The sequence below is a fragment of the Oryctolagus cuniculus genome, chromosome 13 (assembly GCF_964237555.1).
Source record: "Oryctolagus cuniculus chromosome 13, mOryCun1.1, whole genome shotgun sequence".
Taxonomy (NCBI): Eukaryota; Metazoa; Chordata; class Mammalia; order Lagomorpha; family Leporidae; genus Oryctolagus; species Oryctolagus cuniculus.
The window spans coordinates 65642713-65657352 of record NC_091444.1 but is presented as its reverse complement, the minus strand read 5'-3'; the positions used below and the strand labels follow the sequence as shown (position 1 = coordinate 65657352).

Genomic DNA, 14640 nt, shown 5'->3' with positions numbered 1-14640 from the left:
GGGGCTATGAAATTATTCTCGATTATCCATAAAGGATGTCGCTCTTCAAGCTGAGCGGGGGAGAATCCCTCTTTCTGGGGTCTCACTAAAGTAAGCTATCAACCTGTCTTCTCACATGAAGGTCCTCTGAGCTAGGAAACTTGACCTTGTCTCTCGTGCCTCCTGGTGCAGGCTCACACACTCACTGATCACTGGGGGAATGTGGCGCTGATCACCTGACTATGCGAACAATGGAATTCCTCACTTCAGGAGACATGGGAGCTGGATGCCTGCTCCCTCCTGGCTCCCGGTCCCCTACCCTGTCCTATGGTGGCAGGATAGGCTATGTTGGCTTCTGAAGTGTTGCAAAGGGTCCAGGATGGGGAGTGGAGACAGGCGGCGGCCAGGGGTATTGGGATGGCCCTGGAAACCAAGGCAGGGGATTTGCCTTGGACTTGATTCCCAGCCGGACCACACCAGCTCTGTACCCTCTGGCACAGTTTCCTTAAAAGTGGCCTCAGCACAGCCACCGCTTCTCTGCCAGCCCTGCCTGCCTGGAGGTGCTGTGAGGAATCAAACAGAAATGAGGTAACACACATGGGCCTGGCTGGAGAACTGCACCAGCCTCCGGAAACATGGAGGCCTGGACTAGAAGCTGACCTCTCCTTACTGGCGAGTTCCCTGGGAGCGTGGCAGGGACCAGGGGCTCCCGCATAGCAGCCTAACACTCCGAGGACACGAGAGCACCCCCATACAACAACCACGTCAGGCCACATTCACGGACTGCCTTGAAAGCACCAAAACTGAAGTGGGCCCCAGCCCGCATGTGTGCCTATACCCTGCCCCGCACCCAGGGGGAACAGGCAGCAGGCAGCCTCACTGAGTTGTGTGCATTTTTGTTTTCAATTCCTCTGAAAGAAACAATCTGTATTTCCCTGTTCATGAAGACTTCTGTCTGTTCTCTCTCTCTTGGCAGCAGAGATCAGTGATTCTTCTCAAGTCCAAAAGCAAGAAGTAAGCAGCTGCAACCAGGGAGCGCCCGAGCCGCATCCGCCCCAAGGTTTGCTCCCGCCACGGGGCACGACCGGACTTTGTGAGATGAAGGTAACTTTCAAGTCTACCTTGGGCATGTGGCTCTCAAAAAAAAATACCAACTTAATGAGAACAGTCAAAATGAAGGGGAACTGAGGACCAGGGGTTCTGGGAGGATGGACCAGGGTGTCCACAGGTGGCAGGGAACCGAGCGGCAGGCCCAGGCTTACACCGCAGCCGGGTGTTAGCTGATGGCTTCATTCCTATCTTGTCTGCCCCATTAGTGCCTTGGCTGAAAACGGCCTTGGACGAAGAATTCGCATCTTCGAAATCCGGGCAAACAGAGACCGTGACGTGGCGCACCACGCGAGCAGGCTGCAAGGTAACATCTCCCTTAGAAGGCACTTCACAGGGTTCAGGGGCAATGGAATGAAAGGTGAGTTTACTCTGTGTGAAAGCTTCTGAAGTCTACACGTAGTTTTGTCATGAGACACATCTTCCATGGACTTCTTGAGCATCCTTCTAGGCACAGACAGACTGCTTTTTTTTTTTTTTTTTTTATCGACCTAAGCTTATCTTTCAGTTCATCATTTCGCACGGGCTTTTTGAAGTGCCCCCATGTTTACTTGAACTCTGGGACAGCTTAACAGTGACAGCAGACACTGAGCTCTCATCGTGGGCACTGGCATGAGCTGTTTAATTCCTCATAACCACAGAATGTAGGAGGCCACGTTATTTTTTCCATTTCATTGCTAAGGTGTTGAAGGCTCAGAGAGGTTAAGCATCTTACCCAGGATCGCACAGCTGGTGTGTGGGGAAAAAGCCAGCACCTAGAACAGGTCTGTACGACTGTGGGTGTCGAGACAGATGCTGCAGCTGCCCGTGGCACACTGCTCCGCAGACTGGTTACAGTCGTAAGACCCCCAGGGAGGTTCTCAGGGGAGACCGCATGCAGGCCTGCTGTTCCGAGTGGCAGGGCACAGCTGGGAGGCTGAGAAATCCTGTCACTTTCTCCTTCACCCAGGATCATCGCCAGCTCCTGGCTCCACCTGCGGATTCTCCACAGCGACCAGGGAATGCTGGGCCAGGAGACCAGGTGTGAGGGGAGGCTGGGGGCAGGAGGGGAGCAGCCCTTGGCCAGGGCAGGGCGGGAGGTTGGCACCTGCACTGCTGACGTATCAGTTCCCACTGGGTCCGCCAGCACCGGGCCCCATAGCACTGCAGTAGCTGGGACCAGACTTCCGTTTTATTTTTCTAGAAATGGAATGGCTAGGAACAAATAAATAAGAGACAATTGAATCTGTCTCTCAAAGAGAGGAAAATTGTTCTGAATTGTTATTAGACGGTTACTGTCACTCTGGGCTTTCTATTACACGGAAATAACACTGCAGCCATTATTATTTCCACTCAAAAATGTTTTTCTTGCTTTCTGGCTTCTCCGCAAGGCTTTTCTAGGATTGCACATGCTGCCCTATTAAGGGCTCTATAAATTCTTGTCTATTTCAGGCCAGATAAGCAATGGGATTCTGTGGCCTAGGAACAGATTTGTAATACAGCCTTCCTGTCTGGGTGATCTTTCGCTACATGCAGGAGTGGGAGGGAGTCTCATTTTCAGGTGCTCCGGACGGAGACCCATAAGAAATAATCTTGCAAGGACAATATCCACCCCTCTCTGCTGCCCCTGCAGCCTCCTGCCCAGCCCCGGGAGAGCGGGATTGCACACTGAGTGCGGTACGGAGGGGCGAGCCAGGCCCCGGGATACAGACACACTCTGTGTAGGGTTCGCCCTAGGGCAGGTGCCACCCGGCCAGCTGGTGGACCCGCCACGGCAGCCCCGGCGACGAGCCTCACATTCACTGAGCCACTTGTTGGGATCCAGCATCAGGTACTGCTTGGTCGTCTCCAGCTCCTTCATCAGCCACTCGTACTTGGCTCGGACTTCCGCGATCCTCTGCTGGCGATGCTCCAGAATCTTCAGCTTTGCATTGAAGCACATGACCTCCTGGAGGAGAGGAAGAGATGGGGTGGGTGCAGGAGAGGACCCCGTGCGTCAACCCCTTCTCAAAGGCAGCACCCATAGGGATGGTCAAGAAGAAGGCAAGGACCGCAGCCGGCTCAGACAGCCCACCCCAGCCCACCCCAGGCCCCCTCTGGGCGTCTGTGCCCTGTTGGGCAAAGGCTGGTCTGCCACAGGGGTGGGCAACCTTGGGACCAGGCCAGGGCCCAGATGTACAGCATCTCAGCGCTGGCAGTGTTGCACTCTCTCTACAGTCTCTGTCCAGAGGCCCCTCTGCTGGGATGGACGCCCACTGCCTGCCACCCCCACCAGAAGCCGCAGGGAAGCCCCCTGAGTCTGAGCCCCCTCCTCAGGGCGGGAGGCCTCACCTTGCTGGCGCCCCCGCGTCGGCGCTGCAGGCGTTCCACGTCATCGATCTCGTAGACTTTGATCTCAAAAGGCTCTCCGAGGCCCCTCTGGGTGCTCCGCAAGGGGCCGTCCACCCAGCGGCCCCCCGTGCTGTTGGCGGGCTTCCGCACCGGGGAGGCGGTGTCCAGGGACAAGGCTGGGATCAGTCTCCGTCGCTGGGCACCTAGAGAGGAGGACAGGCCCAGAGGTCATCTGTCGGAGTTTCTAGCTTTAAATATTACATTGAGGCAAGTGATGGGGTCGCCCCGGCCCCCTGTGATGTGCAGCAGAGCTGTGTCTGACACGTGGCCGCCTCCCACCCCTGCCTCAGCGTTCACCCCCTGAGCCGGCACTTGGCCCTCTCCTACAGGAGCTCAGCCAGAACCCCACCCTACCCTTAGGAGCCACTCCCAGTTGCATCCTATGCGACACGCCCCTCCCCCCAGGACTCCCAGCCCGGAAGCCTGGCCACACTGGCAGGTCCTCCCCAGGCTAGGTGACGGCACCAGGTGCCAGCGCTGGTCCTGTAGTTGTAGGAGTTCTGGAAAGCACCGTGTTCTTGGGGCAGCAGCAGCCCTACGTTCATCCAGCAGGGAGCTGGATGGGAAGAGGAGCCCCCAGGACTCCAACCGGCTCCCACATGGGATGCTGGTGTCACAGGCGGTGGCCTTACCGCTTGACCCACCACGCCAGAGCACCAGCCCCCTGTGGGAGGTTTTGGTCTCCCTAGACCTGACTATTTGAAAGGGAAGCCTGTAACGGTGGGATGCCGGCTGCTTCTCCCGGTGGGGTTAGGGTTGGGGTGGATGTCTTTGGAGGCCTGCATTCTTCTGGAAGGAGACTTGTTGGGCAGTGACCACATGGTCCCAGCACGTTTGTCCTGAAGCTGAAGCGAGTGTGATCTAACTTCACTCTGAACCGATGGCTGCTCCATTCCAGAGTTTGAAGAAGCCTTTGCTACCGGCGCTGAGAGCCTGGGCCGCGTGTGATTCAGCTTTGGGAGCCCCGGGTCGGGCAGCCCTGGGCACTGGATGATGGCATGGCCCTGCGGCTTGTCTGGGGGACCCGGCAGATGCCTGCCTGTTACCAGGGACTAATGCAGGCACCAGCGCCACCCCGATGACACCGTCAGTCAGCAAAGGTCACAGAAGCACAGGCAAGAATCTCCAAGGAGCCCCCAGCCCTAATGCCGACAGGGGCAGGGAGGGGCATTCTTCCTGCTGAGCGCTGTGCCTGTGTGACCTGCTCAAGCTGAAGGCCCTCCCAGAAAGAAACGAGTTGTACTTCCTCCCGGCTATGCTGAAGGAAAACTCAAGTTCACGCGCCGGTACCTCCGAGAGAAGATCCAGAATTCTCCTGTACAGAACAAGGAGACCAAGACCCGGGGCTGCCTGCTCACCACCTACTCCAGGGAGCCAGGAGTGTGAAAACCACAGGACCACTGCAGCTCCCCGTGGCAGCCGGAGCCATGGGCGGCTGTCAGGAGCCAGGCAGGGACGCTCAGAGCAGAGTTCACTTCTCCTGTACAATGTTTTTCATTATTCTTTCATAATTTTAATTATTGAGAACTTTCCCATCCTTACGTAAATTTATTCCAAGATGTTTTATTATGGGAGAACAATTGTGAATGGGGTTGCTCTTACGATTTCTTTCGTAGAAAAAAAGTGCTATTGAGTGTTGATTTTGCACCCTGCAATTTTATTGAATCTGTTTACCAATTCAAATAGTCTCTTGGTTGAATCTTTAGGTTTCTCTCTATACAGAATCATGTAATCTGCAAACAGTTATAATTTGCATTCCTCCTTTCCTATTTGTATGCCTTTTATGTCTTTGAATAGAAGGGGTAAGACTGGACATCCTTGTCTCCTCCCAGATCTTAGAGGAAATGCTTTCAGCTTTTCCCCATTCAGTATGATTTTGGTTGAGGGTTTGTCATATATAATCTTTTTTTTTAATTTTAATTTTAATTTTTTTATTTGACAGGCAGAGTTAGACAGTGAGAGAGAGAGAGAGAAAGGTCTTCCTTCCATTGGTTCACCCCCCAAATGGCCGCCATGGCTGGAACTATGCCAGTCCGAAGCCAGGAGCCAGCTGCTTCCTCCTGGTCTCCCACATGGGTGCAGGGCCCAAGCACTTGGGCCATCCTCCACTGCCTTCCCGGGCCACAGCAGAGAGCTGGACAGGAAGAGGAGCAACTGGGACTAGAACCCGGCGCTCATATGGGATGCCAGCACTGCAGGCAGAGGATTGACCAAGTGAGCCATGGCGCTGGCCCCCATATATAATCTTTTTTTAAAAGTTTTTTTTTTAAGATTTTATTTATTTGAAAGAGGGAGAGGCCTTTCATCTGCTGGTCCACTCCCCAAATGGCTGCAGCAGCCGGGGCTGGGTCAGGCACAGCCAGGAGCTTCTCCAGGTCCCCCATGTGGGTGCAGGGGCCCACGCATCTGGGCCATGCTCTATTGCTTTCCAGGTACATCATCAGGGAGCTGGACTGGAAGTGCAGCAAGCAGCTGGGACTCCGACAGGTGCCTTATGTGGGATGCCGGTGTTGCAGGTGGTAGCGTACCTGCTATTGCTGCAACCTGTGGTCTAGGGGTTGTGGGAAGAGCACATAAGCTCCCCCTCTGAAGCGAAACTGCCACATACACTCCAGGGAGCTCTCCTTTGCTGGGCGCCACGCCTCTGACCACTGTGGCTCCCTCCTGTTGCTAAGACTGCTGCTGTCCAGCCTCCCTGGAGACAAGGTCTTCAGGGGCTCTTGCTTACCCTTTTCCTGCTGGGGGGCTGGGGTCCCGAGTGCTGTGTGCTTTGTTGCCCCCTCTTCACTGTCCATCCGGGTCCCTGTGCCTGCTGGGTTCCAGTGTGCTCAGCTAGACTCTCACAGTGCAATTGCTTACTTGTTATTTTGGTCCTTCTCTGTAGATAGAATGAATCCTGAACACAGAACCTCTATTCAGCCACCATGGAGCAGTCGCCTGTGTTTCTTCCCTTCCCCCCAACTTTACATTCCTGAAAGTTCTCCCATTCTGAACCCTTTCTCATCTGTCTCTAGGTTGGTTCTCTTACAGGCACTCTGGAAATCTTACATCTGCCAGCAAACGCCCGGATTTCCTCCAGTTTTCATTCAGTCCATGGCCACTGTTTCTTAAATTCCTTCAAACAAAAGCAGGACGGCCCTGAGAAGCCAGTGAGCGGCAAAGGGTCGGCAGAGCCAAGCTCAGTGCTCTCAGGCCCTGGTGAGGAGCGATTAGTCACAGTATCCGTGCAGCACCCTGTGAACCGAGCCTGGCATCCCGGGGGCATCACCACAGGCGGCAAATCACACATCCAGAATGTTTGCTCGGCACCAAGAGGTGGGAGGGCCTGGCATTTAGTGCTTGGAATGACCAAGGAAATAGCAGACCAGATTCAACATTTCCAGGGCTTCTTGCAAGCAGCGCGAGATAGGAGGATATATGTAGAAAAGAAATACGAGCTTACTTTTTTAGGTCTATGCTGCCAAGAAACCAACTAACCAGTCAACGAGCTGTTTGCCAGTTTCCAATGGAAACTTGAACCCGCTCAGTGCTGGGCACCAGTGGCAGAAGAGGCCTCACAGGAGCTCACGTGCAGGCAGGTTCCAGAACCAACACGCGTGCCTGGCCTGACTTCCCTCGAGGCAGCCCTCACACGGGCATTCTGGCTGCTGCTCCCCCAGACTCGGGCCTCCTGCTGGCGGGCATGAATGTCAGACCACAGTACTCATCCCACCATCAGATTTCCCCATTCATCCTGAGACAGAGAAAGCAAGAGAAGGAAGCCAAGGAGGTGACACACCAGGGTTGGGGTCAAGTGTAAGGGGCCAGAGGAAGAAGACAAAGAGTGTTGGAGGGGAGAGCACAGGTAGTGTAATAGGTGACACAGGAGGGATGTGGTCGTGTTAGTGGGTGCCATGGCTGCACAAACACGTCTATGCCAATGTACACGCACACTGTCAGGCAGACACGTGCCCCCCACCTGGGCTGGCCACCACGGCTCTCATGCATGACTGCAGGCCTCACAGACTGCATCTCATTGATCATGGAGGGGCTGGCAAGGAGCTGTGGATGCATGAGTGAATTAACTCCAAGGGTCTCTCACCTTACCACTTCCTTTTTTTTTTTTTTTTTAAAGAATTACTTTATTTATTTGAAAGAGAGAGACAGGTCTTCCATTCCGCTGGTTCACTCCCCAAATGACTACAACGGCTAGAGCTGAGCTGATCCAAAGCCAGGAGCTTCTTCCGGGTTTCCCACATGGGTGCAGGGGCCCAAGGACTTGGGCCATCTTCCCACTGCTTTCCCAGGCCATAGCAGAGAGCTGCATCGAAAGAGGAGCAGCTGGGACTAAACCGGCGCCCATATGGGATACCAGCGCTGCAGGCTGGGGCTTTAACCCGCTGCACCACAGCGCCGGCACCACAAAGGATGAGAGAGCTCAAGGTTGTTCTCCCAGTGATACAGCTCTCATTCATTTTTACTAAGGAAATAACTGAAGCATTACCATTTTCCAATTTCCAAAGCCATCTCTGATAAAAGATAAGCGCTTGCCTCCTCTGCCATTCCAAGCACCTCCAGTAATTGTGAACGGGAGCCATCCAGTCCAGAATTTCAAGAATTTTATGGCTTCCCTTAAAGAAGTTGCTTTTGATTTATGCTGATCAGACCTGACAGCCAGCATTTCTCTTAATAATCATCATAAATAAGCTAGACAAGGTCACCTAACCTGAAATGAGCCCATCTCTACTGCCACCTGCCTCACAGGGCACTGCATCTGTGGCCGGCGCTGCTCACCAAGGTCCCAGGCGTGCTCCAGCCCCTCTCCTGGGTAGCGTGGTGCACCCCGGTTTCCCCCAGGGCCTGGCCCACCCAGATGCCCTCCGAGGACAGCATTTATGAAGGGACACAGATTACTACAAGCACATGAAAAGAACTTGTTGGCTGGCGCCGCGGCTCACTAGGCTAATCCTCCACCTGCGGTGCCGGTACCCTGGGTTCTAGAGCCAGTTGGGGTGCCGGATTCTGTCCTGGTTGCTCCTCTTCCCGTCCAGCTCTCTGCTGTGGCCTGGGAAGGCAGTGGAGGATGGCCCAGGTGCTTGGGCCCTGCACCCACATGGGAGACCAGGAGAAGCACCTGGCTCCTGGCTTTGGATTGGCACAGTGCGCCAGCCATGGAGGCCATTTGGGGGGTGAACCAATGGAAGGAAGACCTTTCTCTCTGTCTCTCTCTCTGTGTAACTCTGCCTGTCCAAAAAAAAAAAGAAAAGAAAAGAAAAAAAAAACTTGCTGCCTCCTCTCCACACAGGTATTTTATACATCTGTTTTCTTGACATTTCTCTTCCCCTCTCCCGCAGTGTGACCGCCAAATCAAAAAAGGCGAGTGTTGAAGAAGAGAGTTAAAGAATGCTGTGGGCTCATAGCACTAAGTTCAAGGACACAGAAAGGCTCTCTAGCGCTGGAATGCATGGGGCTGCACAGCACACATCACACTCACACCACCATTTGCTCTCAGAAGAGCAGGGCCACTAACACAATTTAATCAGGTCCGGGAAGGCTAGCAGATTCTTTTTTTCCCCACTAAGACGCTGGCTGAGATTAACATTCTTATTTTCAGTATCTATTTCAGTGCCCTGGCCCTGACACTAGGTCACAGCAGCCGTGATGGTACAACGAGTGGCTTTCCACTTCTCACTCGTCCTATCTGGGGTTCTGCCCCAAGGTCTGTTGCTGTGACCCTCGGGTGAAGCAGAGCCCAGTCCCGGTGTGTTGAGGACGGAGACACACGCCACCTGGGGAATGAAGACATCAGGGCGCCGACAGCCGTGATGGTGCCTGAACTCGCTCAGGAGGCCACGTCCTCACAGCCGTGTCTCGTGGCTTGTGTGTGTGTGCGGGGGGCTAGTTAGAGCAGAATGTCTGAGGACCTAAACCTGCACAGGCCCGCCGTGAAGCTGAGTGGATCGGAGGGAGACTCGTGGTCTCTGATGTGCGTGGACCACGGCCCTTACATCTGCCCTGGAACGCTCCAGGGCTTGCTGTCCCTCGCCACAACCAAGGTACACAATTGCACGCGGGGCTCTATGTAAGATTTTGTTTCCCTAAACAATTACAAGTGCCAGCATGGGTGTTTGGCCACGCACCCCACAGCAGAATGCCTGGGTGTGACTCCTGGCTCTAGCTGCTTACTGCCAGCTGCGTGCGGATGCAGACTCTGGAAGGCAACAGATGATGGCTCAAGTCACTGGGTCCCTGCCACCCACATGAGAGGCCTAGACTGAGGTCCCAGATGCTGGCTCCAGCCCCTACACCACACGCATTTGTGCAGTGCACCTGTGGACGGGAGCTCTGTCTTTCTCTGCTTCTACACTTGATCTTAGCCAAAAGACTGAGAAGCGATTTTCTAACAATAACAACAAAAAACAAGTCCTTAGGCTAAAGAATAAGTAGGGATCATTTCTTTGGAAGCCATTTAAGAGCAGAGATGATTCCAGCAAAATTCTCAAGCAGCTTAAGTTGTTCTTGGTACCTTTTTTTTCCTTTAAGATTTATTTTATTTATTTGAAAGAGTTACAGAGAGAGGTACAGACAAAGAGAGAGGTCTTCCATCCACTGGTTCACTCCCCAGATGGCTGCAATGGCCAGAGCTGAGTTGATCTGAAGCCAGGAGTGAGGAGCTTCTTCTGGGTCTCCCATATAGGTGGGGGGGGCCCAAGCGCTTGGCCATCCTCTGCTGCTTTCCCAGGTACATAGCAGGGAGCTGGAAGTGGAGCAGCCAGGACTTGAACCAGCACCCATATGGGATGCTGGCACTGCAGGCCAGGGCTTTAACCCGCTGCACCACAGCACTGGCCCCTCGTGATAACTGTTGGTCCTATTTCTTCTCTCTCTCTCTCTCCACCCTCCTCCACCCCATGGCTGCCAGGCCATGAGCTCTAACTTGGGGTTTCTTCTACTTGCCCATCGTAATTCACTGCCATGTGTCTCCCAAAACTCCACTTAACAAGTGGTCTTTCCATGTCAGGAGACATGGCAGGAGATTGGTAGACAGGACAAAGACCTCCCCAACAGCAAGCCAGACCATCCCCCCAACCACCCCGTGTGTGTGTTGGGGGAGCACTCACAGTGGGGCACTGCTCGGCCCCTGGCAGTGTGCAGATGTGACTTCCGTCCAGGGTCTTTGGGCTAGGGAGGGGGAAGGGCCGCTCCTATTGCATGGTTAGTGTCACTGCAGGAGGTGGCCAGGGACCCGGAGGCCACCTGCCCTCCATGTGGGCTTCTACGGCCATGAGGTCCCGAGAGAAGCTGGTCCCCTGGAAGGCTCTGAGCCCCTAGTACTGTGGCCCCCTGAGCAGATAAACCCACAGCTCCGGGTCTGCAATGAGGGCCGCGGTAGAGGAAGAGCCTGTCCCGGGGTCCTCCTTGTGCACCAGGCACCTTGGCCCGGGCTCCCACCTGAGCAAGGGCCAGTCCCAGCCTCAGGTCTAAAGATACACACACAACAGGAGGACGCTACAGTCCTGGGGCACAGCGTGACAGCCCCGGGCAGGGCAAGGGAGAGACCAAGCCTCCTACCCACCAGGCCTCCTCACCCCCTACCTGGGGCACTGGTGCCCGTGCAGAGCCCTCTGCCCACCCCGGGGGCCCCCGAGCCTACCTGACGCCGACCGCTTCTTCGGGGCTTTCAGGCTCCGGCACCTGCCGCCCACGGAGCTGCTGTTCTCGCTCATGGAGTCCTGGGCGGAGGACGCGCTGCCCGTGGCCTCGCTGTCCCTCATCATGCTCTCGTAGCCGCTGCTGCCGCCGCTGTGGTAGAACAAGGCCGTCTTCCCCATGGCCGGCGGGAGCTCCCCGCTCAACACGCTGCTGTTGTCACTGCCATGGCCGCTGCTGCAGCGGTGGGGCTTGCGGGGCGGCGTGATCTTGCTGTAGGGCGAAGGCAGCAGGTGCGCAGCCGCCGGCTTGTCCTCCGCGGGAGCCCCGCCGCGCTCCTCCGCCTCGGGCCCGGCCCGCAGCTGCAAGCCGCGGGCGCCCGCGCTGCCCTGCAGCAGCTCCGAGATGCGCCCGTTGACGGCTCGCAGCGGCAGCTTGGAAGCCAGTCCCGAGCTGCGGTTCCTGCTCAGGGACTGCGTGGACCAGGACATGTGCTTCCCGCTGGGGGGCAAGCTGGCGCTCTGGCCCACCGACTGCGGCAGGGACTTGGTTGAGAAGCTGAGGGTTTTGGTGGTGGAAGTGGACAGGCCGCGCGCCTTGGGACTGGCCAGCAGGAGCTTGCTCACGGCTGACATCTTGGACTGGCTGGCTTTGGGCGAGGCCCCAGCCGACTGGGGCAGGCCGCAGGTGGGCGGCGACCCCCCAGCGCTGCGGCCCGGGCTCCTGCCGGCTCGGGGCATGGTGCTGTCTTTGCCGGCATGCATGCGGGAGCTCATGGAGGACAGGCTCTCCGCCCTCTCCAGCGAGAGACACTCGTAGTGGCTGACTGTGGCCCTGCCCAGGGAGTTGGTCCTACTGGCCAGCTGCTCCAGCTTGGCACTGAAGAGCTTGCTGCTGCTGCTGCTGCTGCTGCTGCCGCCGCCGCCGCCACTGCTGGGGTCCTTGCCCTTGCCTGCGCCGCTGGCCTCCTCAGGGAAGCTGGCCAGGAAGGTGGCTGGCTGGTTCAAGGGGCTGCCCGTGCTGCTGCTACTGCTGGCACTGTGCTGGGGGCTGGCCCGGTTCTTCTGGTCCAAGCTGGACTTTCGGACGGGAGGCAGAGGTGGAGTCCCTTTGGGCCGGGCCAGGACACAGTGCTTCGGGGAAGCCACCTTCCGGTCCAGGGCGGCCTTGCTGTCAGCTGCACAGTGGAAGAAAAGGCCGTCTGGCTCCTCCTGCCTGCTGCCTTTCTGAGACGCCCTGGGAAGGCTGCTCGACTTGAGGCTCCTGCTAGGGTGCACGGGGCTCTGGGCAGCCAGAGCCGGCAGAGCCCCCTCGCAGCCATCCACCACCCTCCGGAAGCTATCCTGCCCCGGGGAGGCGGACACCTCGCCGCCGCTCCCACAGCTGCTGCCGCTCAGCCTGTCCTCAGGGCTGGGCTTCCGGTCCTGCTCCTGCTCTGCCCTGGCCTCCGGCTTGGAGGGCCCCATTGCCATCTCGAGCCTCGCACTCTCTTCACAGGGGTAAGCATTCTCTTTCTTTACCTCCTCTTCTCGCTTCAGCCAGGGGTCCTCAAATTTCATCTCTTTCTTTGCCGCAGTTTCCTTACTCTCCCGGGCCTGGGCAGCCCTGGGGGCTGCTTTGGGGGTGGCGCCGCCTAGCTCGGGCTCTTGGATGCTCCGGGGGCTCATGGCGATGCAGGGGTACACCGTGATGTTGGTCTTCATGGGGATGTACCCTTCGCAGCTGCTCAGGTTGGCTGTGTTGGAGATCGTGACCATGGCCTTGCCCAAGGTGGATATTTTGCAGCCTTTGATAGGGGTGGCCTTGTTGAAGGACTCTTCCCCGCCCATTTCAGACAGGATGAGCAGGTTGTCGGGGCCCGCTGCCGGCTTTTCTCTGCACACCACGGCGGCGTTTGGGATGCTGCTGACAAACTCCGAGGCCGGAGGCTCTGCCATCGCCTCCCCGTGCCCGAAACACGTCTGGGCTATGAAACTGTGGCACGACTGCTCCCCGTCACTGCCTGTGCTCATCTCGCTCAGCCAGGAGCTGATGGAGGAGCGGCGGCTCCCGGTCTCCCGAGCTTTCTCGTCGAGGCCCAGCTTGGGCAGGGGCAGGAACTGCGTGATGCTGACCTCGGAGACAGGGGCCACGCTGGAGCAGCACTCCAGGTCCTCGCTGATACTGCTGATGATGCTGACGGGGCGTGAGCCCGAGGCCAGGGCCTGCACGGAGCAGTCGCTGTTGAAGCTGATGATGCTGGTGGGGCGGCCGCTGTCCAGCACCCCGCTGATGGTCAGCTCCTCCACCAGTGTGAACACCAGCTCGTCCTCGCCGTTCAGCTCCAGCGGCTGCTGCACCGTCACCGTCGTGGTGCTCAGGATCTCCTTCTTGGCGTCCGGCGGGGTGGCTGCCTGAGGCTCGTCCTCCCCGGGGGTGGCCGGGAACCCGGAGCTCCCAGCAGACATGGACTTCTTCACCACCTGCGGGCTCATTCCCACCGGAGGGGTGCGCACTTCGGGCTGCAGCAAGGACTCGCTCGAGGCCACCCCAGAGTCCTTGCTCAAGGGAGGCAGGGGGGCCGGGCTGGGCAGGACGCCCTTCTGGGTGTAGACTTTGCACCTCTGGGAGGGAGAGCTGGGCGGTTTGTACTCGGAGGTCTTGGACAGGCTGGCGACACCCAGCCGGGGGGAGCCCATGGGCCTGGGCTTGCCCTCCACAAAGCCGCAGGAGTTCAGGCTCTCCCGGCTGCTCTGGAGGCTGGGGCTCTGCGCGAGCTGGGACGTGCCGTGCTGGCCGCCACTGCTGCTGCCCGGGATGCTCCTCGGCGAGGCCGGGGCTGGCACAGGCGAGTGGTTGCTCTGCATCTTGGAGGCGGAGGGCTCCGTGCCTTCTCTGTCGGCCAGCTGGCCGGCTGAGCCATCGTCTTCCTGATCGGACTCAGACAGCGGGCTCGCCCCAGCAGCGCGGCTCAGCGGGGGGCCCTTGCTCGCCTGCTCTGCCCCAAACTGGACAGGCAGCTCCTCGAAAGGAAACTTGCTGGGCTCTTCGCTGCCGTCGATGCAGTCCAGCCGCTCCTGCAACTCGGCAAACGTGTTGCACTTCAGGCAGTCCCGTTCGGGTTTGCTGGCGCTGGCCTCGGCCGCCTCCATGGCCCGGCTGTCGCCCCGGCTCTTCTGCAGGGCCGGCACGATGGGGACAAAGTCCGGCGGGCCCTCGTTGTCGGTGAGCTCCTTGTCCGAAAGGGCCGTGCCGTTGGGCCCGATGTAGATGACCGTGTCACAGGACTGCTCGCTGCTGGAGGAGTAGTCGGGGTCGCTGGACAGGTGGGCCATGGGGAAGTCGTCCACGGCGGCCCTGGCGTGGAAGGGGCGCAGCTGCGTGGGCCTGCGCATTCTGCCTTCTTCACAGGAGCTCTCTCCCCCAGAGGAACTCGACGTGTACTGCAGGGCAGAGAACCGCCGTCAGCAGGGGGCTCTGCCGAGGCGGCCCTCCCGGCATGCCCAGCGTCACCCGGCACATGGGGGTGCCGCTGACTGAGCACGGGCCCTGCAAGGCCACCCTGGCTGGCCTCCC

At 57.8% G+C, this 14640-nt stretch overlaps 1 protein-coding gene across 4 annotated transcripts in view; it reads right to left on the bottom strand.

Annotated features, from left to right (window-relative positions):
- KIF26B (kinesin family member 26B) overlaps window positions 1–14640 on the bottom strand; it is a 517449-nt gene that overhangs the window by 6743 nt on the left and 496066 nt on the right. For all 4 annotated transcript variants that reach the window (XM_051820805.2, XM_051820806.2, XM_008268162.4 and 1 more), the window contains 3 exons: window positions 11090–14507; window positions 3397–3599; window positions 2863–3013 (listed from right to left, as the gene is read on the bottom strand). In XM_051820805.2, the coding sequence (XP_051676765.2) occupies window positions 2863–3013; window positions 3397–3599; window positions 11090–14507 (3772 nt within the window). The remainder of the gene's footprint in view (window positions 1–2862; window positions 3014–3396; window positions 3600–11089; window positions 14508–14640) is intronic.